The sequence below is a fragment of the Grampus griseus genome, assembly GCF_964374135.1.
Source record: "Grampus griseus genome assembly, chromosome: 18".
Classification (NCBI taxonomy): domain Eukaryota; kingdom Metazoa; phylum Chordata; class Mammalia; order Artiodactyla; family Delphinidae; genus Grampus; species Grampus griseus.
Genome location: NC_139012.1, coordinates 68,000,522 through 68,026,919, shown reverse-complemented (window position 1 = coordinate 68,026,919; position 26,398 = coordinate 68,000,522). Strand labels below are relative to the sequence as shown.

The 26,398-nt window shown below is 36.0% G+C and overlaps 1 protein-coding gene across 4 annotated transcripts in view; it reads right to left on the bottom strand.

Annotated features, from left to right (window-relative positions):
* Nucleotides 1-1,130: 1,130 nt before the first annotated feature.
* The window catches only part of SPART (spartin), a 41,183-nt gene continuing 15,915 nt past the window's right edge, over nt 1,131-26,398 (bottom strand). For all 4 annotated transcript variants that reach the window (XM_082675984.1, XM_082675983.1, XM_082675986.1 and 1 more), the window contains exons 4-9: nt 24,601-24,756; nt 22,006-22,129; nt 17,401-17,595; nt 16,211-16,369; nt 16,043-16,133; nt 1,131-2,783 (exon numbers count right to left, since the gene is read on the bottom strand). In XM_082675984.1, the coding sequence (XP_082532110.1) occupies nt 2,510-2,783; nt 16,043-16,133; nt 16,211-16,369; nt 17,401-17,595; nt 22,006-22,129; nt 24,601-24,756 (999 nt within the window). In that variant the 3' untranslated portion in view covers nt 1,131-2,509. The remainder of the gene's footprint in view (nt 2,784-16,042; nt 16,134-16,210; nt 16,370-17,400; nt 17,596-22,005; nt 22,130-24,600; nt 24,757-26,398) is intronic.

Here is a 26,398-nt window from a genome sequence, read left to right as displayed (position 1 = left end):
GTGTGACCTCTTCTTTCATACTGTTCCCTTACATCTTGGGAAGGTTACTTCACCTCTCTATACCTCAGTGTCCTATTCTGTAAAATGAAGACTGTAATGGTATAACCTCATAAGAATATTGTGAGGTTAAAATGAGTTAGTCTGTGTAACAGCACTTAGAACATTTTAACACTACCTAAACATTAGCTATCATTATTTTTATAGCTAGTAGGTTCCTAGAGGCAATGCCAGAAAACTACCCAGTACAGCATGGGGGAATGACAGTCTGTAGAGGCAAAGTGAGGAAAAACCCTGGTAGCAGTAGATACTGAGAACTGTTTGTCAGACACTAGATCTGTTGCATCTCAAAAAGCCAAGAAAACCTAGGAGAAAGACCTCTAGAAAATAAAAACCGGGCTAAGAAGCTGTGATGGTTAATTTTATTGTCAGCTTAACTGGGCAACGGGGTGTCCAGACATTTGGCCAAATATCATTCGGGGTGTGTCTGTGAGGGTGTTTCTGGGTGAGATTAACATTTCAATCGGTAGACTGGGTAAAGCAGATTGCCCTCCTTAAAAGATGGGTGGACATCACCCAATCAGCTGAAGACCTGAATAGAACAAAAGGGCTGAATAAGAGGGAACTCTTCCTGTTTGACTGCTTTCATTGGTATATTGGTCTTTTCTGGCCTTCAGACTCAGACTGAAACATAAGCACTTTGGGGTCTCAGGCCTGCCTACCAGCTTTCAGACTGGAATATACATCATTGGTGCTCCTGATTCTCAGGCTTTCAGACCTGGACTGATACAGCACATCAACTCTCCTGGGTACCCAGCTCACTGACTGCAGATCTGCGGCTTCTCAGCCTCCATAGTTGCACAAGCCAATTCCTTATAATACATATTGGTTCTGTTTCTCTGGAGAACTGGAATATAGAAGCTATACTTACCAAAATTTTGTCTAGCTGTTGATCTGAAAAAGCAACCCACAAACAAGTGAACAGAGTAGAATGAAGTGAAATGGACAACTAGGTTCCCGTTGACAAGTCCAATTTTGCTGACCTCTGCTCTAAGGTAATTTTTTAAACTTTAGGCTCCACTATGTGTCATTCCATTTCTTAAACTTAAATAAGGCAGAGACCGACTGGAAGCTATTTACCAATTCAATTTTATTTCCATTTTAACTAGTACATTATCCTTGGCCCTAGGGAAAGGCTCCACCAATTCTGTGTCCCTGAAATACAAACCCATGAATACATTTGAGGCCAAGTAAATCTGACAGTTTATTCACAAAGTGCATTCTTTATATAGTTTCAAATAAAGCCTAATAAACTAAATAGCAATTGGAGTTTCAGAAATATTAAAATGGACTATACTAAGAAAACCAATACCAATCTTTTAAAATCATTAAATAAAAATAAAATGCCACTAGCTATTTTACTTACACATTTGTAGCTTATAGGTCTGTGAATATCCTCTCTTCTGCCAAAGTGGACACTGTTATGCCTAGCCACCATGGATTAAAGCCTAAAGTCTTCACATTCTTTACCTTAATTATGAGTAAAACCTTTCTAATAATTTAATTTATTGGCTTTTTAATATATAAAATTCCAATGACTGAATCCCAAAATAAAAATTATTTATCATACATAAACTCAACTGTTTATATTTTAGTTTTTACTAAATTTCAGCCTTTTGGCAAAACTTACAGAAGTAGACATGGTAAAGTGATTAGATTTTTGTCCAATTAAGCTGATAATAATCACTTTGAATTTTGATACAATACCAACCATACCCCCAAATTTCCCAGGCTCCTAACAGATCAATAACAGGCTAAATCTAGAAGACTTAAAAATCTATTTGTATTCATTTAAAATCAAAAAGACCATTCCATTTCCTAACAAAGAGATAAGCTACCAAATGATTTTATAGAACCTCATTTTATTTTCCATGATTAGTCTACTCCTTGTTTTGAAAAAGTCTTTTAAATGTTATACAAGAATTCTTTTCATTTAGGGTTACAGTTTTTGTTTAGCTTACACACTGAAAATTCTCATAAGCACCTAAAAAAAAATCCACAATTAGTGCAAAAAGAGGAAACAATGTTTAAAGCATTCATTCCCAGTACAAACATAACTAAGGTTACTAAATGCCAAATTTTAGGTAAATATATAATTTCCTACTTTGCTTTCTGAAAGACAGCAAATACAAAAATAGTTTAACGTTAGGTTTAATGAGATTTATAGCACATCTATTATTAGTCTTATTTTAACTGCAAAAATATTTTAGCCACATTTAGAAAAAAATCAGCTCACAGAGAATGTAACTGTATTTCTAAAGGCCAGATGCAAGAATACTGATTCTTTTCCTTAGAAGTAGAATACATGACATAAAGCTTATGAAATAGTCACTTTGTAGGAATGAATACATTTTAAAAATCCTGGTTAATCTGTAGGGAATTCCACATTTGCCATTTAACAAAATTGCATCCATCTGTAAGGCTTTGGTATAGACAATTCATAGCACTTCCATCATTTATCTTTCTTCTTTGCCCCATCCTTCTCTAGTGCCTCTCTCTGTTCATCTTTCGCCTCTTTCATGTTTACACTTGCTCCTCCTCCTTGATTTTCCCCCTTAGAATTATCAACAATTTTATAGTCCTCAAGCAGCGTGTGTCCCGTTTGTTTTGCAGTTTTCTTCACCATTGCTTTGATGCCAACGTTGTCAATATTATAGGCAGTTACACCAACATTGATGGCAGAATCTACTGCATTGTGTGTAGCTTCCCCTGCGGTATGCCCGTATCTTTAAAAGAAAGATTAGAGAAAATACAATGAAATTACAAATATAAATTAAGATCTTCTGAATTAGTATTAAATAGGTCACATGATTAGCATGTTATCCGAAAGCAAAATCAGAAGTTAGGTTTCAATTTAATTAATAACTTAAAACACAGTAAAGAATAAAATCACACTGTGCCAAGGCTGTTATTTTCTCCTTTAGCAAAAACACTGTGAAAATAAACTGAGGCTGAGATTAATGTAATAAAGACTGTTTATGCTGAAGAATAAAATGTAAATTATAATAAAGGTTGTTAATCAGTCAATATTTCCTTTTTTATCTTCTGGAAATATAAGAGAATTCTAACTGAAACAACTACAGGTCACTATAAATGGTTTTGAGTTCTACCTTAACTAGACTTTGGTTAAGTCTTTCAAACTACTGGAATCTGAGTTTGTCTCTAAGCAGAGATTCTACAACACTCTTCCTCACTCCACTCCACCCCACTGCAGACTCACTGGCCTTCTTGCTGTTCTTTGAACCCACCAAGCACACATGCGCTGCCCTATGACTTTTGTACTGGCTGGTATCTGCCTAGACTACTCTCACCCCAGGTATGCATGTGGCTAACTGCCTCACCTTCTTCAAGTCAGCTATTATCCTCTCAGTATTTAACCTATTTTAATTGCCTTATCTCACATGTCCTACCCCACTGCCAATCAATCCCCCCCTTAAACTTCTCTTTCTTCTATAACTTAGTCTGCTACATACTATAGAACTTTTTTACACCCATTGTTTTTGTTTTGCTTATTGTTCGTCTCACTAGAATATTTTTTGTTTGGCTTATTGTTTGTCTCACTAGAATATAAACCCCATTAGAGAAAGATCTCTTTACTTTGTTCATGAATGTATCTTAAGTACTTAGAACAGTGCCTGACATCTAATATTTGTTGAATGAATTAAATGAGGCAGTCCTGCCCTATCCATCTAAGAGTTTCTTGAGTTCATATGTATAGCAAAGGGCTTGGGAAATTACAAAACATTACACAAAAGTAGCTATTCCTGACCATAATCAATACCGCTGATGGTGTTTAATACCATTTCCATAAGAAAATAATACAACTTGAGGTCTTAAGCAAGGACACTAAAACTCATCCTACTTCTTGTTTTACTCTTTACCTTTTTTTTAAGTACCAGGCTTTTAAAGCTTTTCTTGTCCATACACTTCCCCAAGTAGAGGATTGCTTAAACAACATACAAGAACAAAGAGGCAAAATTTTACAATTTTCTCCAGGACACACTGAAGTTTCCTAGATGCATTGAGACCCAATATCTGGACACTTTTTCTAACACCGGATCTGTCCTCTGAATTAACAAGTACTCTATTACTATTAGCCTGGCCTAAAACAGTGGCTTGTGAGCCTATTGGCTTACTCATGCTTGTCTTTTTTTTCAACTTCAGTGTAGAAATATGAAATAATCTTATTATGCTTCTGAATGATATCTCATTCTGTCCTTTGCCTAATGTTAATCAGAGCCAGGGCACAGCACAGCCTACAATCTGTCAATCCTTATGTCTATACCACTCTTGATTGGGGCTATTTCAACGGTTACCCAACAGAAAAGCTTCTGACTGCTTTCTGCCTGTCCCGGTTGCTCTGCAACCCCTCAGCACTCCATAGGATTGCTGATGTTGCAGAAGACATTGGGCCTTCTCAGTCAACCAAGTCAACCAAGCCCCAGTCACAAAAGCTATTGTCAGGTGGAATGCTCAGGCTCAATGAGGAGAAAGGGGCGGCAGCAGTTTCAGCAATGGAAGTGTGCCCGTAACTCCTGGTTGAGCAGGTTTCTCTCAGGGCTTCTCGCTCCAGGCCTGTGTTAGCTACAATGAAGTGACAATGATAACTTAAGAATGTGGCCGTATTAGTGTTTTCGAGCACAGGAAATCCTCCAGACTCATAAACTTCCACTTCTGAGTATTGCGCATGTTCCCTATTCTACTGATGCAGTTTGATACCTCAAATTGCACTTATGATATTTCTATATGCAATACAATTCTAAAGACTACATTTAAAAAAAAAATAATATACTGAAAAAGAAGTCTGTGTTGGTCCCCTGATGATTTTTCTTGTTCTTCCATGCTGTCTCCACTTTAGCAGCAACTCCTGTTAATCTGGAGAGAAGTACCAAACTGGGAGCCAGAAAACTAGATTCTAATACCGACCATGCCAACAACCAGCTGCATGACCCTGGTGAAGTCTCAGCCTCTTTGCATCTCATCAATTTCCTCTCCTTTATCTTATAAAATGAGATGTATATGTTAAAGCACTTTGAAAATTCCATAGTACTAAACATACAGTTATCTTCAAAGACCCTATACAATAGTTTTTCAGCAGTTGTGTTTATTTTTTAAGTATATCCTCACTTATTACCTCTGCTTCCCAATATGCCCTAAAACCAGGATTCCTGGCAGGCACCTACTCTCTTCTCTTGCTTGATAAATAACTGTTCAGTTCTTTTCTTTATTCAGATTCAAACTACACAGTTAAAGACTCCTAGAAAGCCTATCTCTAGCAAACATTTAAAAAAATAAAGCTTAATTTTTATTCTTACTTTTTAAAAAGTTAACTATAATTAGAGCTTATTAAATTACATTTTATATACTGAGTAACACTACCAATTTAAGAATAAAAATGAATATAAAGAATGCTCTAAATAAGTCAATGGGATTCAATTTTCAATTTGAATAAGACTTTTCTGAAATTTCTCCAGTGCATTCAGTAATGTATAGCAAAACAGCATACTGGCAGTGATTCCAGATTTCACTAATTATAGCAAAATTACAGTCACAACTTTCTAATAAATCTGCCTAAAATTCAATTTACATGCAACCTTCATAACTATTCTTAGAAATATTAACCTTAAATATTTAAAATAGACATAGCTTCTTATTAGTCTATCCATCAAAGGCAGATGGGTTATGAAGGACCTTGTAGGTGAAGCTAAGGAGTTTAAACTTTATCTTGAAATCAATGGGAATGGCATGACCAAATTTATGTTTTAGAAAGATCTAATACAGGTTACACTGTGAACTGTAAGGGTTTAAGACTGAGGAACAAGTTAGGAAACAAGTTGTGAGCTGGATGAAAAACGAAGAAAATCTATTCTAAGGTAGTGCTGATGAAGCTGAAGCAAAAGGGATGAATATATAAAACAACAAGACTCAGGGACTGAATGGCTGTAGTGGTATGTAGTTGGGATGTATAGCCTGAAGATTAAAAGTTAAGAGGAAACATAGATTTGAGAGTTGCTGAAATACAGGTGGTAATTGTAGCCACAGATATAGATGATATCCACAAAGAGCAGAAAAGGGAGTATAGAGTAACTCCTTAGACAGAACCAATATTTAATGAATGGGTGTGGAAGACAACCATGCTAAGAAGTATCTAATAAGACAAAACTGAAAGATGAGAAATGACAATACTGTTAGGAGATTTGTAGACAGCTGACCCACCAATCTCACTAAGCATTAGATCTTGGAGAAAGATCAGTCAGGAGGAAAGGCTACAGTAAGCATGTGAATAGATTTTATCCACAAAAAATTGCGGAAAACATCTAAGATGTAAAGAAGACATGTCTTTCAAATCTACAGGTAACACAAAATGGAAGGCTAATATGACATACATCAAAATCTGAAGCGAAAATTATAGATTTAATGATGGGTCAAAATCAACAAAGTGCAATTAAGCAAGAATAAATGTAAACTTTTTATTTAGGTACAAATATCAATTGTCCAAAAATAAGACAAAGGTCCACATTTTAAATAAAAGGTTCATTTTTAAAAAACTCAAGTTTGGACAGAGGTCCTGAACCAATATGGCGGAGTAGAAGGACATGCTCTCACTCTCTCTTGTGAGAACACCAGAATTACAACTAGCTGCTGAACAATCAACAGGAAGACACTGGAACTCACCAAAAAAGATACCTCACATCCAAAGACAAAGGAGAAGCCACAATGAGACAGTAGGAGAGGTGCAATCACAGTAAAATCAAATCCCATAACTGCTGGGTGGGTGACTCACAGACTGGAGAACAATTATATCACAGAAGTCCACCCACTGGAGTGAAGGTTCTGAGCCCCACGTCAGGCTTCCCAACCTGGAGGTCCAGCAACGGGAGGAGAAACTTCTAGAGAATCAGACTTCGAAGGCTAGTGGGATTTGATTGCAGGACTTCGACCGGACTGGGGGAAACAGAGACTCCACCCTTGGAGGGCACACACAGGGGAAGGAGCAGTGACCTCAGGGGAGACTGAACCAGACCTACCTGCTAGTGTTGGAGGGTCTCCTGCAGAGGCGGGGGCTGGCTCTGTTTCACTGTGGGGACAAGGACACTGGCAGCAGAAGTTATGGGAAGTACTCCTTGGCGTGAGCCCTCCCAGAGTATGCCATTAGCCTCACCAAAGAGCCCAGGTATGTTCCAGTGCTGGGTTGCCTCAGGCCAAACAACCAACAGGGAGGGAATCCAGCCCCACACATCAGCAGTCAAGCGGATTAAAGTTTTACTGAGCTCTGCCCACCAGAAAAACAGTCAGCTCTACCCACCACCAGTCCCTCCCATCAGGAAACTTGCACAAGCCCCTTAGATAGCCTCATCCACCAGAGGGCAGACAGGAGAAACCAGAAGAACTACAATCCTGCAGCCTGTGGAACAAAAACCACATTCACAGAAAGATAGACAAGATGAAAAGGCAGAGGCCCATGTACCAGATGAAGGAACAAGATAAAACCCCAGAAAAACAACTAAATGAAGTGGAGATAGGCAACCTTCCAAAAAAAGAATTCAGAACATTGATAGTGAAGATGATCCAGGACCTCGGAAAAAGAATGGAGGCAAAGACTGAGATGTAAGAAATGTTTAACAATAACCTAGAAGAGTTAAAGAACAAACAAACAGAGATGAACAATACAATAACTGAAACGAAAACTAGACTAGAAGGAATCAATAGCAGAATAACTGAGGCAGAAGAACGGGTAAGTGACCTGGAAGACAGAATGGTGGAATTCACTGCTGCGAAACAGAATAAAGAAAAAAGAATGAAAAGAAATGAAGACAGCCTAAGAGACCTCTGGGACAACATTAAACACAACAACATTCGCATTATAGGGGTTCCAGAAGGAGAAGAGAGAAAGGACCCAAGAAAATATTTGAAGAGATTATAGTCGAAAACTTCCCTAACATGGGAAAGGAAATAGCCACCCAAGTCCAGGAAACACAGAGTACCATACAGGATAAACCCAAGGAGAAACACGCTGAGACACATAGCAATCAAATTGGCAAAAATTAAAGACAAAGAAAAATTATTGAAAGCAGCCAGGGAAAAATGACAAATAATATACAAAGGAACTCCCATAAGGTTAACAGCTGATTTCTCAGCAGAAACTCTACAAGGCAGAAGGGAGTGGCATGATATACTTAAACTGATGAAAGGGAAGAACCTACAACCAAGATTACTCTACCCAGCAAGGATCTCATTCAGATTTGATGGAGAAATCAAAAGCTTTACAGAAAAGAAAAGCTAAGAGGATTCAGCACCACCAAACCAGCTCTACAACAAATGCTAAAGGAACTTCTCTAAGTGGGAAACACAAGAGAAGAAAAGGACCTACAAAAACAAACCCAAAACAATTAAGAAAATGGTCATAGGAACATACATATCGATATTACCTAAACATGAATGGATTAAATGCTCCAACCAGAAGACACAGGCTTGCTGAATGGATACAAAAACAAGACCCAGGGGAAGCTTCCCTGGTGGCGCAGTGGTTGAGAGTCCGCCTGCCAATGCAGGGGACACGGGTTTGTGCCCCGATCCGGGAAGATCCCACATGCCACGGAGCGGCTAGGCCCATGAGCCACGGCCGCTGAGCCTGTGCATCCGGAGCCTGTGCTCCATAATGGGAGAGGCCACAACAGTGAGAGGCCCGCGTACCGCAAAAAAAAACAAAAAAAAAAAACAAGACCCATATATATGCTGTCTACAAGAGACCCACTTCAGACCTAGAGACACATACAGACTGAAAGTGAGGGGATGGAAAAAGATATTCCATGCAAATGGAAATCAAAAGAAAGCTGGAGTAGCAATACTCATATCAGATGAAATAGACTTTAAAATAAAGAATGTTACAAGAGACAAGGAGGGACACTACATAATGATCAAGGGATCAATCCAAGAAGAAGATATAACAATTATAAATAGATATGCACCCAACATAGGAGCACCTCAATACATAAGGCAACTGCTAACAGCTATAAAAGAGGCAATCGACAGTGACACAATAATAGTGGGGGACTTTAACACCTCAGTTACACCAATGGACAGATAATCCAAAATGAAAATAAATAAGGAAACAGAAGCTTTAAATGACACAACAGACCAGATAGATTTAATTAGTATTTATAGGACATTCCATCCAAAAACAGCAGATTACACTTTCTTCTCAAGGGCGCACAGTGAATATTCTCCAGGATAGATCACACCTTGGGTCACAAATCAAGCCTCAGTAAATTTAAGAAAACTGAAATTATATCAACCATCTTTTCTGACCACAACACTATGAGATTAGAAATGAATTACAGGGGAAAAAAACATAAAAAACACAAACACATGAAGGCTAAACAATACATTGCTAAATAACCAAGAGATCATAGAAGAAATCAAAGGGTAAATCAAAAAATACCTAGAGACAAATGACAATGAAAACATGATGATCCAAAACCTACAGGATGCAGCAAAAGCAGTTCTAAGAGAGAAGTTTATAGCTATACAAGGCTACCTCAAGAAACAAGAAAAATCTCAAATAAACCACCTAAAGGAACTAGAGGAAGAAGAAAACAAAACCCAAAGATAAAAGAAGGAAAGAAATCATAAAGATCAGAGCAGAAATAAATGAAATAGAAACAAAGAAAACAATAGCAAAGATCAGTAACACTAAAAGCTGGTTCTTTGAGAAGATAAACAAAATTGACAAACCATTAGCAAGACTCATCAAGAAAAAGAGGGAGAGGACTCAAATCAATAAAATTAGAAATGAAAAAGGAGAAGACACAACAGACACCGCAGAAATACAAAGCATCCTAAGAGACTACTACAAGGAACTCTATGCCAATAAAATGAACAACCTGGAAGAAATGGACAAATTCTTAGAAAGGTATAAGCTTCTAAGACTGAACCAGGAAGAAACAGAAAATATGAACAGACCAATCAGAAGTAATGAAATAGAAACTGTGATTAAAAATCTTCCAACAAACAAAAGTCCAGGACCAGATGGCTTCACAGGTGAATTCTATCAAACATTCAGAGACGAGCTAACACCCATCGTTCTCAAACTCTTCCAAAAAATTGCAGAGGAAGGAACACTCCCTAACTCATTCTATGAGGCCACCATCACCCTGATACCAAAACCAGACAAAGATACTACAAAAAAAGAAAACTACAGACCAATATCACTGATGAATATAGATGCAAAAATCCTCAACAAAATACTAGCAAACAGAATCCAACAACATATTAAAAGGATCATACACCATGATCAAGCGGGATTTATCCCAGGGATGCAAGGATTCTTCAATATATGCAAATCAATCAATGTGATAAACCATATTAACAAATTGAAGAATAAAAACCATATGATCACCTCAACAGATGCAGAAAAAACTTTTGACAAAATTCAACACCCATTTATGATAAAAACTCTCCAGAAAGTGGGCATAGAGGGAACCTACCTCACCATAATAAAGACCATATACGACAAACCCACAGCAAACATCATTCTCAATGGTAAAAAACTGAAAGCATTTCTTCTAAGATCAGGAACAAGACAAGGATGCCCACTCTCACCACTCTTATTCAACACAGTTTTGGAAGTTTTAGCCACAGCAATCAGAGAAGAAAAGGAAATAAAAGGAATCCAAATTGGAAAAGAAGAAGTAAAACTGTCACTGTTTGCAGATGACATGATACTACACATAGAGAATCCTAAAGATGCCACCAGAAAACTACTAGAGCTAATCAATGAATCTGGTAAAGTTGCAGGATACAAAATTAATGCACAGAAATCTCTTGCATTCCTATACATTAATGATGAAAAATCTAAAAGAGAAATTAAGGAAACACTCCCATTTACCACTGCAACAAAAAGAATAAAATACCTAGGAATAAACCTACCTAAGGAGACAAAAGACCTGTATGCAGAAAACTGTAAGACACTGATGAAAGAAATTAAAGATGATAAAAACAGAGGGAGAGATATACCATGTTCTTGGATTGGAAGAATCAATATTGTGAAAATGACTATACTACCCAAAGCAATCTACAGATTCCATGAAATCCCTATCAAACTATCACTGGCATTTTTCACAAAACTAGAACAAAAAATCTTAAAATTTGTATGGAGACACAAAAGACCCCGAATAGACAAAGCAGTCTTGAGGGAAAAAAACGGAGCTGGAGAAATCAGACTCCCTGACTTCGGACTATACTACAAACCTACAGTAATCAAGACAATATGGTATGGCACAAAAACAGAAATACAGATCAATGGAACAGAATAGAAAGCCCAGAGATAAACTCATGCACCTATGGTCAACTAACCTATGACAAAGGAGGCAAGGATATACAATGGAGAAAAGACAGTCTCTTCAATAAGTGGTGCTGGGAAAACTGGATAGCTACATGTAAAAGAATGAAATTAGAACACTCCCTAACACCATACACAAAAATAAACTCAAAATGGATTAAAGACCTAATAAAGACCAGACACTATAAAACTCTTAGAGGAAACCATAGGAAGAACACTCTTTGACATAAATCACAGCAAGATCTTTTTTGATCCACCTCCTAGAGTAATGGAGTAAAAACAAAAATAAACAAATGGGACCTAATGAAACTTCAAAACCTTTTCACAGCAAAGGAAACCATAAACAACACGAAAACACAACCCTCAGAATGGGAGAAAATATTTGCAAACGAGTCAACGGACAAAGGATTAATCTCCAAAATATATAAACAGCTCATGCAGCTCAATATCTAAAAAACAAACAACCCAATCCAAAAATGGGCAGAAGACCTAAATAGACATTTCTGCAAAGAAGACATACAGATGGCCAAGAAGCACATGAAAAGCTGCTCAACATCACTAATTATTAGAGAAATGCAAATCAAAACTACAATGAGGTATCACCTCACACAAGTTAGAATGGGCATCATCAGAAAATCTACAAACAACAAATGCTGGAGAGGGTGTGGAGGAAAGGGAACCCTCTTGCACTGTTGGTGGGAATATAAATTGATACAGCCACTATGGAGAACAGTATGGAGGTTCCTTAAAAAACTAAAAATAGAATTACCATATGACCCAGAAATCCCACTACTGGGAATATACTCAGAGAAAAACATAATTCAAAAAGACACATGCACCCCAACGTTCACTGCAGCACTATTTACAATAGCCAGGTCATGGAAGCAACCTAAATGTCCATAGACAGATGAATGGATAAAGAAGATGTGGTACATATATACAATGGAATATTACTCAGCCATAAAAAGGAACGAAATTGGGTCATTCTTTGAGACGTGGATGGGCCTAGAGACTGTCATACAGAGTGAAGTAAGTCAGAAAAAGAAAAACAAATATTGTATATTAACGCATATATGTGGAACCTAGAAAAATGGTACAGATGAACCGGTTTGCAGGGCAGAAATTGAGACACAGATGTAGAGAACAAACGTATGGACGCCAAGGGGGGAAAGCCGCAGGGGGGTGGTGGTGGGGGTGGTGGTGTGATGAATTGGACGATTGGGATTGACATGTATATACTAATATGTATAAAATGGATAACTAATAAGAACGTGCTGTATAAAAATAAATAAAGTAAAAGTGAAAAAAAAAACCATGTTTGATAATGGGCCAATAAAGTAACAGCTACTATAAAGATATACTCTTTGTTTTCTGTGCCACGTTTATCACATGCTAAATATGACCAAAACAAGAGAGGCAACCCTACTGTATTTAATCTGGTCACAAGACCTTTGGAATATTAGATTCAATTCTGGGTTCCATATTTTGAGAACAACACTGATGAAGGAAGGATCTGGAATTCAAACTATATATGGAATTGTTAAACTGGGAGCATTTAGTAAAGAAAAAATAAGTTAAGATATAATGATTGTGTTTAAATATTTGTATAGTTACCATATTGAAAAGAGAAGACTGATCCTATATAACTCCTGAGTAGATGTTATATAGAATTCATTTTGGGTAACATGACATCTACCGAAGGAGATACCCTCAAATGGATTTGAATTTGCCCCTTCACCCAGTGCAAATTTAAGGGGAATTTTAATTAAAATTCATTAAATAAACCAATAAAATACTACACCTTATAAGAGTAAATTCTTATAGGAAAATATTTTTACTAAGCTTATTCTTCACAAATGTGTTCTAAGATAAAATATTACTGAGGGGAAACGAAAAATGCACCTAACTTACTGAAGTTATATTATTTTCCTCTAAACAATTTAAAGTGGAAAAAAAGGAGCTTAAAGGTGAACTTTAGAAGCTATGTAGAAGAGTGATGAATTATTTAATAGATACTATACTGCAATTAAATATAGCAGGTTTAAAGTTACTTAATTGCTTTTCATTGTTCCTGTAGGTCTTCATGTTCCTAAATCTAAAATAGGACAAAAGTATTAATGTAACCAAAAAAATAAAGTCTTAATAAATATTTCTTATACATTTACCTTAAAAATTTAGGAGAGTAATTAATTATATAGATCTTTAGGTAAATCATTCATAATCAATGAACACAGTCCTGAATCATAATCAAAACCATAAAAGGCATAGAGAATATACTTCTCTAATACAAACTGCCTTTAAATAGCCTAGATTAAAAAAATAATCCTCTGCATTGGCTTATACTACCAGAAATCAGATAAAGAAGTTTATATAATACTGGGTTGGCCAAAAAGTTCGTTTGAGTTTTTCCATAAAATGTTACATGACTACTTGGGGAAATAATTTCTCACAGACAATAAGAATACACATTTTCCAAAAATAATAAGTTTTCTTTACTATACAACCATCAGTTGGATGAGAGCAGAAAAACACAAACGCTCACTCTATCAGATAATTTTCACAGTGTAAATAAATGTAAACTCATAAATGTAAATAAATGTAAATTTATGTAAATTATCGAGAACTAAATTAAATGAAAGAACAACTAGCTTTTCCAATTCTTGAGTGATAAATATCACTGAGTTATTACTGGTTTAATACTTGCAGTTTCTTCCCCTAAAAAGCAATTTCTACTTCTGAGCTAGATTATTCATAAGTGAGAAAACAGTATTACTTGGACAAAACCTGTTATTCTCCACTGTCCCTCCCATCTTTCCAAGTTTTCTAATTAAGTTACTGCTAAGACTAAAGTACCCTTATAACTGGAAATACAAACCTACTTAACTAAATTCTCACCTGCTTTTTTTCACTCCATGAATCTTTGGAGGAAAGGATAAAACTAGCAATGTACACCATAACAGAAATAAATTAGCTCAGAACCACTGTTAAAATACCCTATTTATCATATTAAGTTCTCCTCACTAAGGACAAGAAATACAAAATCTACACCAAAACCTGTACTTCCTCATTATGTGAATCTCAAACCTTTTAACAGGGCTCCACTTAACTGTACTTAGGTAAGCATTTTTTTTTCATTAAAGTAGGAAATGGGCAAACCCAATAAAGCACTTCCTACTTAATCATATGACTGCCTATTTATCTGTGCATCTGTGCTAACATATGATAATCTGAAAATAACCCACTTTTGGTCTAAAAGACACTCTGACTTTCTCCTACTCTTGCAACAAAAGAAGAAACCATTTTCCTAATTATGACTCATCCATCAAAGTAACCTGAAAGGCATAACAAAAAGAGTGTTAGAGGTCAATGCCACAAGTAGCAGGAAGTGAGCTGGGAGACTTGAGTTTTACATCTCCACCAAAATTTCAGATCTACTCTGCATTTTCTTTTCCAAATCCTTTGGTAAAATCGGCACTCCAAGATGATATGGCTGTATTGCTTTGATTCTAAGGTATGCATGCCCCAGACTGAGCAGATAAAATCAACTCAGGCTGGAAATTAAGTCAGTATTTCCTAAACCAAAGGTAATTTATTGTGGTGGGAGGGAGTCTAAACACATGCTAGGTAGTGTTAGAAAATAACTCTAGATACTAAACTCGCACAGATATCCCATTAAGGGCAGTGTTGGCCCAGCTCTGTTCTCTGATACTGCATGACAGGGGGACCTGGCTTACATCCCAGCTCTACCACTTACTAGGGGGGTACAATTCTTAACAAGTATTTAAGGCTCAAAAGCATTTGGTTTCTTCATCTGTAAAATGGAGATAATAGTGTTAAAGATTAAATAATATACATGGAAAGCACTGAACACAACGTCTGATATATAAGTATTAACTCAAATGCTGTCAGTGAGTAAATAATTAACACAAATAACCAAGAGTTGAGAACACCATTATTTTTTTTCTTCGAAATAAAATTAAATATTAAGATCTAAACTAATTCAAAGCTAAGAAAGCAACTCAGGTCCTTCATACTAAATTTAAGTTTAGCCCTCTAGTACTTATAAAGACAGAATAAAGAGCTAAAATCAGAAAATCCTGTTCTTAAGTCTTATCTTTAATACCACTTATCAGATAAGCTTGAATAAATCATTCATTTCTATGTTTGTCTATTTCTTAATGGTAGGTCTTCTCGTACCATCTGTCTATTCCAATACAGATGCACAGTGGTAGATTCATAAGGTGTGAAAATTTAACATTCTTTGTATATAGAAGGGGCTAGTATTAACAAAGTATAACAGTTTAATTATAATTCAAGTTTTCCCCGTCAAAACTATAGGCAAACATCACCCATCAAGAACATGCAGTTAATAAGGCATACAGAAATTCCAGGCATTAAAAAAAAAACTTAAACCTATTCTTTCCATTAATGATGAACAAGTATTTATAATAGTAATATAAAGGCAAAGTCACAGTAATACTATTAATTTGCTAAAACTTTATTTTTCTCCCTACTTAAAAATAGCAAGTGAAAAAAACTGTTTTATCAGATACTTAATAAAAATAACTACACAATCATTTTAACTGTCCTAGAGTTTTACAAATGCTACAAGAGATTTCATTAAAATGATAAAATTCAACTTACTTGTATCTGACAGTTTGTACAGTTTCTACTGAAACATTATTAACAATGCATTTAGCTGCACATTCCAATCCTTGCCAGACAGTTGAAAATCCTGCAAATACATTTAAAAGTAAGTAAAACCAGCCCTCAGCAAAAAGATCTTCCTAAAGTTTTAGACCTTTATGTTACCTTGAACACTGCTTGCTGCTACAACCATAGCACCATCCAGGGTAGACTTCCCATTTTTGTCTTTTTTAAGAGATTCTGGAACAAGTTTGCTTCCATGCTTCTTGACATGTGGAGCTAATTCCTTTCCAACACAATTTGCTACAGTACAAACTCCATCAACTAATATAACCATAAAAAAACAAAAACAAAAAAACTTAGCAAAAAATGTATTCTTCCCTTGATTTTACCACTCTCACTTAGCAAAAGTCTTCCATGAGCATCTAAAGTTGTTTTACTGTATAATGTTACCATTCCTATTTAAAAAAGAATGAAAACAGGGCTGGTTACTTTTTAAACAAAGGCTATTGCTTAGTTTAAGGATGTGTTTGCAGAGATTATTGACTCTTAAATATAATGTTCTTCTTGGCAATTTGCTTAGAAGAGAACCATCCACCTTTTCTATCTGCAATGCAAGACTGGTAGGTCCAACTTTCATGTTTTCCAGCTAAGCGTATTCATACTTTTTCTCCCTATCAGCAAATACTCACTGAAATAGTAATGAAGTATTTAAGTCTATGTAAAAGTAAACAAACCAAAAATCTGACTCCAAAGAATACCAAATACCAAAAAGATAATCTTACCAAATTTTATGACAATCCTCTAAGGAGCTATCTGACCATCTTAAAATACCAAACTTTAGAGCTGTGATCCTCAAAGGAGAGGGGTTTAGAGGCATATTACTAGGGAAGGCTGACACCAGAATCACTAAGTCAGCTTTATTCAAGACAATACATCCCTCACTCTTGACTCTCAACTGCTTATGCAGTGAGTTGTCCTTAAAAGAATGTGTCATATTCAAGGATAGCAAATACATTCCTTTTCAAATGCACACACACTCCCCTCTCCAACACAACAAAACCACCCCTAACCAGTGTTTCTCAGACTTTAATATGCAAATAAGAATCACCTAGAGATCTTATAAAAATGGAGATATTGAATCAGTAGGTGTGTCAAGTGCCTGAAATATTTCTAAGGCTCTTAGGTTGATGTTGCTGGATTACTGATTCTACCCTGAGTAGAAAGGCAAAACTGCTTTGTCCTAATTCTTTACTCTTAAATTTAAAACATCTAAATGAGATTTAGATTAACCTGGACTAAGAGATTATTTTTATTTAACTGAAAAAAAGTAAAGGAATCTAAAGTTACTTTACCCAGGAACTGACTGACTTTCGCTGCTCCTCCGGTAGCCTGTTTTGCTATATAAAGTCCCTTGGTCACAGTCGGACTAACTTCCACTGGTTTTTCTTCTGGTTGAATCCGTTCTCGGAGTTTAGAAGCGCCTTTCTGGATGGCTTTGCCAGTAAACTCAGCACCTTTGACCAAACCCCAACTCACCCAGGAAGCACCTTTTTAAAGGAAATTTTTGAATTGCACAAAATTAGGACTGATTATACCTTTGAGCCCTTTAACAAATAACTGATCAACAGGAAAAAAAAAACCAAGGAGTTCAATATTCAAATCCCAAACATGCCATAAATTTTCAAGCCAACTTTGTACTTGTAGTGTTCTGCCTGTAATATATACCTTTTCTAAGTAAATTTGTCTTTCAATACTTAGGTCATATATCACTCAACAACAGTTCTGTATTACTCTATGCTGTCACTACAACTTGTAGGCATCTCTATATATTACTTACCACAGTATACTACTGTTAGGGACTAATTTGGGGTCTTGGTGCCATTACGATGGTATTTGGCTAGAAGACCCAGTATCCTTGTTCTTTTTGCCTTAGTCCAGGCACCACTTTTCCCCCACAAAGCGTTGAAGCTGACAGATACACCAACAACCTGTATCTCAAACACTAAGGCAGAACTTTTGCTTGTTTGCTTTGGGCTAAAGACATAAGGCAGGGGGTTCTGCTCCTTCCTCAATCCCAAATCCCTTGATCTCAGCACCTTTTAATTTGCACTTTAAACCGAACGACAAAGACATGAGAACTCCCAAAAAATTCAGGAGAAGAAAAACTCTAAAAGAAAAGAAGATCGAGCTATTTCTAGCTATTTCTCATGAGACTAGGCCCTAGCCTTTTGCTTTGCTCATGCTTCTTGCAGCAAGAATGAAAGAAGCAGAGATTGTCAGAGAGAAAGCAGGGTGACAGAGACTTCTCTAGTGAAAAGAAAAGGCCTTGAGCTAGACAGCATGTGGGAAGAGGAGAAGTGGGAAGGAGATGGGAGAACCAAGAAAACAAACACAAGGGGAACAGTTTTCCCTAAGAGGGGGGAGGAAAGTGTTACCCTCCCCTGGGGAGAGTTACAATTTTAAATATCTCCTTTTTGGCTATACCCTGAAACAATGAGCTTTTAAAAATACTTAAGTATGTTTTCCAAGATCTGTGCCATGGTTTTTACATAATTACTTCAGCCCATTAGTAAGCAGGCATCCAATGATGTGAAAATCATACCCATTTAAAAATGTGAATGAAAAGTACCAAGTAGTAACTGACTGGAAAAATTGATGTGTTTCTCTTCCTGTTTCAGACAACATGTCCACCTCCGGCTCCAACCCTATCCCCACTGTCCTACCCTTGGCGGAGGATCAGGGCTCAAACCCAGGCAAACAGGTTCCAGCCAGGAGTTCACACAACAATAAAGGGACTGAAGATGTCTAGTCAAGAAAAAAATTATATGTTTTTAGAGTTAACTGATAGATTGAAAAGTATTAGGTTAAAAACAGCTGAACTTGAAGTTAAGGAAAACTAATAAATCATAAAATGACAATGAACAAAGGAGAGCTCAAGTAGACTATAATCCTACAAAGAAACTATATCAAACAAGGGGGATGGAGTCCATCGATGACTTTCAGAAAAATAAGTGGAAGTGAGATAAATGAAAAGTCACAGGACTAATAAAGAGAAAAACTAGATGTTAATTATAAACAAGATATCACCATGGAAGAGATAATTAAAACTGTAGAGGCTGCAATAGAAGATACGGAAATACAGTATTTCACTGGTAGCTATTAAGATCTTTTAAATGGCATGTGTAATGCCAGATATAGATTTATTCTATCTATGTCTGCATCCTACACACCCAGTTAATGCTGAGAGATAGCAGGCAATGAATGAATGTTGAATAAATGAGAGGTTGGCAGATGACGTAAAATGACCTAATTCAAACCTAACCCAATGGGGGCTCTATTCAGTCTACTGCCACCAATCTTCTACCTCCTCCCAAATTAGCTTATTAGACTCTACTCCATCTAAAATGTTTGGCAGCTGCCTTCTTAAAGTGTAATGTAAGTCTAAGCTTCTCACACCAATTTTCTACATGTGTAAATTTTAAGCATTGTTTTTTCACCTCTTACATTCATAAAGTATAAGACTATAGCTTTTACTGATCTTTCCTCATCATTGGGCTAAGGTGAATGAGCTCAATTTAGATCCCTGGTTACTCATCTTTGTACAGAACCTACATGAGTCAGGTAGAAATAGTTTCTTGACAGATCAGATAATTTTTTCTGGAGTAAATTTTGGATATTTCTTACACCTTTCTCTGTAACTCGTACCTTAAGTATTCAGTGAGCTAGTTGTTTTTCATGCTACCTATTAAAAAGTATATAAGGAGACAGGTATTCTGATTGGCAGTTAAATAGTTTTAATGTCATTATTAGGGCTATTGCTAAAACTCTAGCCCTGAGGATACAGGATGAAAAGGAAGAGAGTTACAAGCCTGAAGACTAAAGTCCCAAGTAGTAAAGAAGGTCTCTAAGTGTTACTAGAAGGTAGTTTTGGCTCATTTTCAAATGATGCACTGCTAACAGTTCTTTTGAAATCTATGAAGAGATCTCTCCTCAGCATTAGCTGGCTCTCAGGATGATCTACTCCTTCGAATAGAACCAGTGTGTGGAATCCGTATGGTACCTAGGAGTCCTAAAATTTTGTGGCCCATGGTATTTTCCAAAGATGGTCAAAAACAGTATCTCCTGTTCCACATGTTCTTTCAACATGACCTTGACATTCTTCACATTGAGAAGTGGGGTCTATGTCACATTCCCTTGAATCTGGGCAGGCTTGTTACTTGCTTATAACTAATGATGCTGGAAATTTCGAAGAGTATGTCAGAAATGGTAATGCAGCTTCTGCCTATTTGGTGGACCATTCACACTTGAACCCTGAGCTACTACACAGATGCCAGATGAGCTTAAGGCTACCCTGCTGTGAGGAAGTCAAGAGGCATGGAGAGGTCATGTGTAGGCAGTCCTAGATCTTGAGCTCTCCTAACCCAGATGCCAACTTCAGTGTGACTGAAGGAGCCTTCAAATGATTCCAGCCCCCAGCTACTGAGTCACTAGTTGGCCTTTGAGTCTTCCTAGCTGAGGCCCTGACATCACGAAGCAGATACAAGCCATCCCTGATATGACCTTTTGGAATACCTGGCCCACAGAATTCCTAAGCGTAAACAAATTGTTGTTTCACATCATTAAGTTTGGCATGGTTTGTTACACATGGATACTATACAGTCTTATAGCAGTATAAACTCAAAAACTTAATTACCTTTGAATTTAGTTATCTACATATGTGTGGATAAGGGCTAATTTTCTGAACACTGACCTAATTAACAACTTAGCAGCCTGTAAAGTTTAGGGTGCAAGGTAGTAAGAGTGAAGGTTTTTGTTTACAACTTTTGTTTTTTTGATGTGCACCATTTTTAAAGTCTTTATTGAATTTGTTACAATATTGCTTCTGTTTTACATTTTTATTTTTTTGGCCGGGAGCCATGTGGGATCTTTGCTCTCCAACCAGGGATTGAACTTGCACCCCCTGCATTGGAAGGCAAAGTCTTAACCACTGGACCACCAGGGAAGTCCCTTTACAACTTCTTTAAAAATCTCTTTCAAGGATAAATTTTAACTGTTACACATATATTTGAAAATTTGGCTTTATCTTTTCTACTTGTCTCAAGCAGCTCTTTGACATTGGGCAAAATATTTTGTTTGCTCCTAGCTACTTAATCATTTTTCACTTATTTTAGTTTGTTGGTTTTTCATGTTAAAGATTTCCTCTGCTTTAGACACCTCCATTATTTTAGTGAGTTTAAACCTATAAACCAGAGATGGAAACCTATATTGATAGTCTATTAAATAACTAGTCAAGATCTCCTTACTGGGTCATGAATTTGACTTACTGAATAATAATGACTGGCAATGTTTTTTAAAAAACAAAATATAAGGTCTCAATCTGAGAGCTACTGCAGTTAAACTGTTAACCAATTAAAGTATAAACACATGTGTCAGTAATGATTATTTTGTTTTTAAAATAAATGATCTGAAGCCCTTTCTATCCATAATTAAACAGTAGGGTCTACTTCCCAAACAGCTTGGCTATAATTCTCAGGTCTCCTCATGCCTGTATTGCCATAAAGTTAGGCGAGTGCTACTTTGCTTCCAAAGACGGATGAATGTCATTTTTTTGGTGGAGAAGGAGGAAGGAGAGGGGAGAAAAAAAGATTAAGGGGGAATTTCAAAGGGGAAAGGAAAATAACTAATTTTATGTTCAGAGCTATTCTGAAAGTTTGGAGATTCTTGAAGCTTTCCACTACCAATTTTCCCAAGAGTAAAACAGAGAATAATATATCAAGAAGAACTTACACCAATATGACAATACGTGACATTCAAAGAGACTAGTTCCTTCTATTTTTAAATATTTATAAACTGATCATTTAAAACCAAAACATAAAATAGTATCTTTCCAAGTATTCTCTAATGGGATTCAAAGGTTTCACATTATGCAGGCAAAAAAGTTAACATTACTATAATACCTGACAAAATGTTTTGAGCCACTTTCTCACTCCATTCAGGTAATTCCTTTGCTTTTTCTTCTGAAACTGGCTCATAAGGTACAATGTGACTCAGATTAACTTCTTCACTTGAAGTACCTTTGGTCTAAACAGTAAAAATATTTCAAAATGTGAAATAAATACTAAAAGGAGGAAAAATCATAAGCATTTTGTAATAAAATATTAAGCCAACAAATACTAATTAATGAAAATATTTCCAGGCAACCTAGTTATAAGTACATTTTATTACATAAAGTGCAATACCATAACCACCGTGAAGGTGAAAACTGTTCTGGTCTTATGTTAGGTACCATTGGTAAGTAAGATTTAAATACCAACATACCTCCAATACAGCATTTATCAAATTATATTTAAATTGATTAATTTTTTTCTTTCTTTGACCACTCTGAGTTCCTTCATAGAGCTATCACCCCCTAGATATTGGTATGTATGCATACAGTACTCAGTAAGGTTAAAAGATTTCTGTTAAATGACTCAGTCAGTAAGGAAGAATGTATCCAAATAAACTGGTTTTGACAGAAATCAAGTAAAAGTAAATAAAAGTATATAAACATAGAATCTACCATTCCATTTGAATGGAAATGGGAAACAGAAATACTTGTACTTTGCTAATTTAACAGCTAGGGCCAACATTCAAAATCTCAAAGCTAAATTTGTTTTCATTCTAAAAACTTAGGAGTAGGCTAACTCAGACCTCATTATAATTTGCAACTTCTATCTTTGACAATGTGCCAATGTCCCTAATATATAAAGAGCTCCTAGAAATTGTGAAGAAAAGGACTAACAACCCAGTAATAAAAATGGACAAAGAACATAACTAGACATCACACAGAAAACAAAATTCAAGTTACCCTTATGCATTTGCTCAACTCACTCATAATAAAATCGATGCAAATTAATATATTCCAATATATTTCTCTCATCATCGGATTGCCAAAAAATAGACCACCCACTCTGTTGAGCAGGCTGTGGGGAGACAGGTATGCTCCAACAGCTACTGGTGCAGTGCTGAATAGTATACTCCTTAGGGAGGGCAATGTAGCAAAATCTATCAGAATTACAAATGCATTTACCTGTTGACACAGTAACCCCATCTCTAAGAATTTATTTGATGAATTACCTGCAGATGTATGAATCAATGGCTCTACAAAGTCATTCATTGAAGCACTGCTTGTAATACCAAACAATCACACCAAACACCCCTCAATAAGAGACTGATTAAAGAAAGTATGATATATTCATACAATGAAATATAAGGTAAAAAAGACTGAGGAAGTTCTCTATTTACCCCAGACTTTATTATCAAAAATATATATATATAGGACACTCTATATGATGTTCCCTTATGTATAAGAAAGGGAGAGAAATAATTACAGATTTTGTTTGCTTTTATCTGCCTCAAAAAACCCAGGAAAGAAACACAAGATCCTAATAAAAGTAATTACCGACAGTGGCAGGAGGAATGGTGTAGACAGGGACAAAGGTGGGAGTAAAGGTTTCCAAAAGTATATATATATTTTAATATAATTGGATTTTTTTTAAACCAAGGAATTAAATTTTTAAAAATGAAGTTCTAACTTCCATTTTGGACTCCCAATGTCCTCATAAAGCTGGTCTAAGATGCTCAACATAACCCACAGTGACGGTTGGCAAGTAAAAGTAGAATATTCATGTGATATTCATTAATTCCAAAGACAATTACTGAGCACTTATAATATGGAATACAACAAAGAACAGTACGAAACTGTTTACAATTCAATACTCACACAGCGTTACTTTCTTTCACCATAGGTTTGCTTATTTCACCTTCGGGACTCATCTTAGCCATAGTGCCTTCCAGGAGGAGCCTCCTTAACTGCTTCCCACACCACTCATCTATGTGGAAGGTATAACCTAGCGTTCTAGACAACTTATGTACTTTCATCTAATGATCACATTGGGTAGAAATTATCTCTTTGCTAATCTGTCCTCCCCACTAGATGGGAAATATTTTGAGATGAGAAATTAAAAATTTTTCCCACTATGCTCATCTTTCTAGCACTCAATAAACATTTCTTAAACTCTAATCCAAATTTACCATTTGGAACATATCACAAAATCTAAGAAATGAAAGAAGAAACTACTAAGTGTATTTTTTTAAAAGCCCATTTTCTCTGTTCTGTTGACTATTAATGAAGAAATAAGGAACTGAATACAAATGGTAGTGTAAGGAAATGCATACCTAGCCCCAAGATCTTGGTGTATATAGGAAGGTGGAGAATAACACAAAACAAAAAAGCATAAACGTCATTAACGTAATTATAAAAATCTTTCAAACAGTTGCAAAAAACTATCCCCCCAAACATAGATTACTTTTAAAACAGTTTAAATAACAAATACTTGGAAAGGGAGATATTAAAGCTGATTATAATTATTTTACCAGTGATAACTTTGTGAATCTGCAAGTTGCTCTGCTTCAGTAAATGGGGATCTTATAAATAATTTAAACTGGTGAAAGCTACCATTAGAATAGAACACACACTCATACCTTGTTGATCTTTCACTTACTCTACTAACCTTTTTCCCCCGTTTTCCCTTATGACGCACATCCTTACTGCCTGGGTCCAACTGTCTCACATCAGTGCCACTGGCTTCCTTCAATTGGTTAGAGGGGTATCTTGATCTTCCAGGGATTTGGAATTCATTTTCTCCTTCTGCCCGGTCCCAGTTGGCCTAGGGAGTAAAGGCCTAAGCTTAGCTCAAATTCAAATTTCCTCTAAGCTACAGTACACCATGCTCCAATAATATACCTATTCAAATGACAGTGTTTTACAACTACTTTTACTAGTTTTTCTCTATACTTTTATCTCATCACCAAACCTCAAACGTTTGAGTTCTCTGGCTCACAGGATATGGCCTAAAGCAAATTTCAAAAAAACAAAGTACAAGAGATAAACTTATAGCAGTAGTTGGTACAAGTGATCGTTAAATCAGATGCAGCTACATTTGAATTTAGTTAAACAATAAATTATAAGTTTTAGAAAACACATACAAGACTAAATGAGTTTAAAGGCAATTAACAATTGGGAGATTGGGATTGACATATATATATACTAATATGTATAAAATGGATAACTAATAAGAACCTAATGTATAAAAAAGTAAATTAAATTCAAAATTTCAAAAATAAATAAATAAAGGCAATTAACAAACCTCATGTCCAGTTTAACTACTCTGCATTGTTGGAAGGCTGATTTTGTTTTTCCATTTTTGCACTCAACACTAAAGATAATCTGCTTGCGTACACTTTGCTGAATGAATGCTTAAGAGTAAAGGCAAATCAAAAGTATAGCTAGTAACCAGCTTTTGTTTACTGTTGGAGTTCTAGGACAATACAGAAAACTAAAAATAACATTCAACCAAAAAAATAAAACTGAACAGAGGAAGTAAATATATAACCTAAAGGTCAGTTTAATTTCTTTCCTAGAGTCCAGTAATACAGGCCAAATGAATGTAGGGGTAAAGGGAGAAACAGCTCCATAAAAGGTCTGGAATACTTAAGGAATGTCACTTCATTCAGCTAGTAAACAGCAAAGCTTATTAGACTTAAACCCATATCCATTTGACCATGTTGCTGCTTTTGTAAACTCCTCTCCTAAGCACATTGAGGCTACACAGACTTCTGTATGGGGGTCATGGGTTTTGTTAACGCAGCTTAAATATCTAGTATTTAAGAACATGTTGATCACCAGGTCATTCTCATATATAGTTCTTACAACGTAATGCTGAGGTGACTCTCCGACCTTTCACTTAGCTGGTGATCTGCTCCCACCACCTCTGATCTTAAATTTTTAATACAGGTATGGATTAAAAGTGTATTCTATTTCCTCAGAAAAAAGGAACCAATCTTTCATGACTGAACTCAAAGGAAACTATTTTGTGAAATCCTCCCAGACCTCCTTTCACTTTCATTTCCATCACCTCTCATACTGTACTGTGGTTATTCAACAGACTGTAAGGTGCTCAAGAATAAGAGCTGTTATATATGTATCTTTATAGCCTCCTCTGTTCTTTCTTCCCACCCCATCATTTAACATAGAACCAGGTTAAATAATGAATTCTAAGTATCTGCTGACTGAAAGAGAAAATAAAAGATTACACTACCATGCTGTCAATCTCCTTCAACCTCAGGTAACTGTCAGTATTCACAATCAAGCATATTTTCCCCCTCTTGTCCTATATTAGGATGGGCAAGAACACTTAAAGAAAATATCTCCATTATACTCTATTTCAACTCCCTATAACAGATCAGCATGTGGGCAGAGGAAATGGGCTAAATAAGGCAAGTTCACAGGATGACCAACCGTATTTTAAA